We start from the raw sequence: 4,769 nt of genomic DNA on the forward strand, positions 1-4,769 counted from the left end.
CTCATCTGCGAAATGGGTGGCCATTTTTGTAATTTCGATTTTTTTTGGCTATTTTTGTAATGCAATTAGTGTAAATGGCTATTTTTGTCATTTTCTCTTAATATTATTGTAGACCACATAATAAATTTTTAATAATCAATTTACTGGATATTTGGATGTCCCTTTTAACAAGTGATTTCCAGGTGATTAATTGTAACAAAACCGATGTAAAAAGATAGTGTTGGAATGTATTTCTATCCCTGGAACCATTTGACATATCAATCAATAGTCTAAAGATAGAAATTTGTAGTTTATTCGAAAACCATTATAGCATCATACTTTCATTTTTTTGTAATTAAACATTTTACTTTAAAAATCTACCCAATTATAGCTATGTCATGTCATCCAAATACATAACCATTATCACTGCTATAATAAGAAAAGAAACTAAAAGCACAATGCTTCAATAACAAATAAAATGAGAGTAAGACGCTATAAAGAATACTATTACTTTACATTCTCATTTCTTGCATTTAAAACCGTTTTCACACAAACCAACAAACATCTAAAATGTAAACATCAACATAAAGAGAGTATTACATTTTCATTTGTTACATACTAAAAACCTAATTTCATCAATTACATGTACAACTACTCTTAACCTCAAAGTCATGGAGCTTACTCAACCAGTTGCATTCCTCAACCGCATAATCAGTTCATCCTGCCAATAATTAAATATTATAAAAAAAAAAATCTTTTGAATTCAATAATGCAAAAAATTACTACTTGCCTTCTTTCCTTTTAGGGAAAGTCCTCTTTCCTTTAAAAGTGCACGTATTTTCTCTACAGTTAAACTTTGAAGATTTTCAGGTACATGTGAATGTGATCTTGATCCCTCTATACATCATATCAATATCATGTGCAAAAATCTTCAATTAGATATATATGAGTGGGACCCACAAAACAAAATAGTGAGCTCTGCTCACCTGGCTGAGAACCATGTTGACCATTGGAAGCACCTCTTTTTGTTGTTGCCCTTCCATCCACACCTCTTTCTAAACCCCTAAATAGGAGAAGAGAAAACAAAAAAACCAAATACAAAATATTCAAACATTAAAAACAATGAAAGCAGGAATCAAGCTTTAAAAAAAAAAGAATTATATACCGCTTTCTTGAGCTTTCTTTTCCACTTGCACCTTTTGCACTTGATTCAGCCTTTTGTTGTTGCTTAAGCAAAAGAGATCTAATGAGTATGTTCATTTGATCTGTCTTTATTAACTGGTTTTCTGGATGAAGAAAAGAAATATTTGTCAAATGTCCTTAATCTTATTGTTCAATTCATATCATATTTAATCATCAATTAATTTACATGTTGTAAGGACATAAACTCTTGGAAAATACCTGGAGGTGATGTATCACGATCAGTGATATAGACACGCATTCCACCCTGCATAGAATGTTAACATGAACTCATGGAAAAAAAAAAGGAAAAAACAAAGGGACAGATTCTGATACCGAAAAATAGCATATTACATTCCATATTTGGGCATATTGTTAACATCAAATTTGATAATATTAGATGTTGTTATCTCTTGATGGATTAGTAATCTTCATGTTTTGGCAATGCAGATCCTGAATCTAATTTTCTTTACCATGTTCATCAAGAAACTGACGCTAAGTTAGTGATTGATAGGAAGAATCTTGAGCAATAAAACAGAAGAGTGAGAAGACCAACAATTTATATACTTTGCATTTATTAGAATATGCAAATATGCAATCTCACTAAAATATCAAACCCCAAACCCCAATGACATGAGAGAATTGTACGAGTTACTATCAGCCAATATATGCCGATGAAAGAACTTAACAAGAACATGAACTTGAAAAAAATCAAGAACTTTATAAGAAACGTCTCGGGTGTACGAGAAAATGAGTTCACAACTACACCCATAACAGTCGATTCTGAATTTCTGATCAGAACACACTCGATTACATTTTGAGGAGTTCGTGTGCCCTACAATTATTTATTCTCTTGTAATCGAGTTTAACACTAATGAACAATCAGTGAAATTGCTACAATCAGGAATCACATCAATCATAAACACCAAAACCAACGATTAACAATTAAAAATCCAGGGTTTAGAGAGACTTACCAAATTGGAAGAAACGACAGTGGATGAGAAAAGGCCTTTGGAGGGAAGATCAGCAAGGAGCTTGAATGCCCCTTTAGGGTTCTTCGACGGTGTTGCAGAAGCATCCATGGTGCCTAACAAAATCCCTTTTACAAATTATTTGAAGAAGCAAATATTCTCAAAGGTCGACGGTGCGAATAGTTTATGGGGAGAGAAGGGGAAGTGAAACAAATCCACGTAATTATTGTGATTTATAAGAGCAAAAAATAATTTTGATATATTCTTTAAGTTTTTAATTTTTTTTTTGTCGGTTTTGTTCAAATTCGTTTTTTTAAGTTCATTAATGTCTCATATTTGCTTTACCTTTTTGTTTATAACTTTTCAGTGCTTTCCCTCCCACATCCCACACTAGACGATTACCAAAGTCAGGTGAATGTCACTTACTCTCATTAATCCGATCTGGAAACCAAGAAACCACACCTCTCCATTATAAGTCTTCATCCCCAAGAGTTAGTCACACGCCCTATCCCTTCTTTAACGGTAAAATGACAATTTCCTCAGCAAGATCTAGCTTCAATGGTGGTTCAAGATGGAGGAATAAGAAGATAATTACATACAGTTGTAGTGATGTTTGTGGTATCTCAGTCTCACGAACACCAAATAACCCAGGAAATGTTTTCTGAGGCTGCCCTAATTATCAGGTAAAAACCTAATTATTTTTTTTGTATTTGGGACTGCCTAAAGAGGAATCTATGATATTTCTCCCATATTTTTTGTTTGTTGTAGGTGGAAGGAGGCAACTGTGATTTTTCAAATGAGTCAATGAAGAAGTAGGTGGGAAAAGTGTGACAATCTGAAATTTTTATCTTGTAAAAGTCAAACTTGGTCAACTAAAGTCAAACATATCAATCAAATGTCAAACTTATTTCTTTTATTATCTTAATATAGTTAGAGTAATGAATTTATAAGTGTATAAACATGGCATTCTTAAGTGTTATGTATTTTGGAAGGATAGCCTTTGGAACCGAGGACCGTGAACAGCCTTCGGGTCGTGATCAGGCTTCGGTCCGAGAACAACCTTCGGGTTGTAAACATCGGTTTGGGCCATGAACCTCCCCTCCTATATATATGAGAGTTAGCTGATTTTACTTCACTTCTTCCCTTTCTAACCGCAAACACAAGGCTTTCTCCCAAGGATCTTCAACCAAGAACACTTTCCTCTCAACTATCATACCATTTCCTTTGAATCTTCTTTAAGATATTGCTAAGGATCCTCTAGTGTTCTTAATCTCCAAGATCATTGGGTCGTGAACCCTTCATCAGGCCGTGAACTCCTTGCAGCCTCCCCATATTTGCTTCCAACACTTCATTTGTAAGTGTTTCTTGCATCCTAGGTTGTTTCTCAAATTCCTTAGAGGTTATAATTGCTAATTGAATGCCTTTATGTCGCACAAATTGCTATTTAGGACTTGTTTTGACCCGGGAACTAGCTTGTGAAATCTAACATCCTATATCGAACTTTCATTCGAATCACTCCCACAAGGTGAGTTCATACCCCTACGAATTACAACTTTTTATGCTTTTAAATGCTTTTAGGGGGAATACAAGTAGAACACAATATAATTGTGTTAACCACTTACATGTGAAAAACATCAAACGAAAGGATTTCTTATACTCAAATACTTGTTAAAACATTTTAAAAGTTATTCTTAGATTTATATTTTTATCAAAATCATATTCGTGTATCTATTTATGTACAAGTATGCTTTAACGAACTTAGGACTATTGCTAAATACCGTAACTCTTGTTCCTTATTTGGTTGTGGGCTTAGGGTAGGATCACTAGTCCGACTGTCGGCTAAATCGTAGTTATACTTACTAAATACATATATGAATTTTAAAACCCCATTTTTAAGGAACACACTTAACTCAGTTGCTTATGTTGAGCAATTGATTATTTTCTACAAATCAGTAACAGTTCAAACAAACATGCTAGTAAACTATAATAGGTATAGTTTAAAGGATCACTGCACACTATTTCTAGAACAGAGAAACATACATGAGTCAGTACATACATACTATTACTATACATTACAAAACATACTATAACAAGAACAAGAAGGAACAAACATATTATAACAAGAACAAGATAACAAAAATATGAGATACTATTTCATGGCGTAGCAATATCCTCTCTATGTCACGTTTTATAACCAGAGTCTACTAGAGGGAGAGCGTGAGTTTGTGTATAGATTTATACGGGATTTACCATCCTACACCTTGCTGCTAGCTACAGTGGGACCTGCAGGTCTACGGGTGACAAATGTCATACCATTTTTGACGCCTGAAGAACGTCGTGTTTTATACTAGTCTATCAAGTATGGTTATAACCTTATCACATTTTAACCTAATTTAACCAGTTTGGCTTATAGGGCAGTTAATGCATTCAATAGTGTATTTTATACAACACTACTGCAAATCTTCATTTTCCATTACATTTATACAGTGATATTCTCACACGAGAAATGCATACTATTTTTAGAATAAAGATAGTTTTACACATATGGAAAACATTACATTTATACTATTTCAAATACAAACTTACATTTTACACTTTATTCAAGAGAACAGAACATACAACACAGTTGAGTCTTGGTAG

At 33.5% G+C, this 4,769-nt stretch overlaps 1 protein-coding gene across 1 annotated transcript; it reads right to left on the reverse strand.

Moving 5' to 3' along the window:
* Nucleotides 1-472: 472 nt before the first annotated feature.
* Nucleotides 473-2,342, reverse strand: LOC111915263 (uncharacterized). Its single transcript, XM_023910938.2, has 6 exons — nucleotides 2,133-2,342; nucleotides 1,381-1,426; nucleotides 1,145-1,265; nucleotides 966-1,042; nucleotides 770-876; nucleotides 473-700 (listed from the first exon to the last, which is right to left on the reverse strand). The coding sequence occupies exons 1-6, from the start codon at nucleotides 2,238-2,240 to the stop codon at nucleotides 662-664; spliced, it is 498 nt and encodes a 165-aa protein (XP_023766706.1). The 5' UTR covers nucleotides 2,241-2,342; the 3' UTR covers nucleotides 473-661.
* Between the last annotated feature and the right edge of the window lie 2,427 nt (nucleotides 2,343-4,769).

Source organism: Lactuca sativa, chromosome 4 (assembly GCF_002870075.4).
Source record: "Lactuca sativa cultivar Salinas chromosome 4, Lsat_Salinas_v11, whole genome shotgun sequence".
In the NCBI taxonomy this organism is placed as follows: domain Eukaryota; kingdom Viridiplantae; phylum Streptophyta; class Magnoliopsida; order Asterales; family Asteraceae; genus Lactuca; species Lactuca sativa.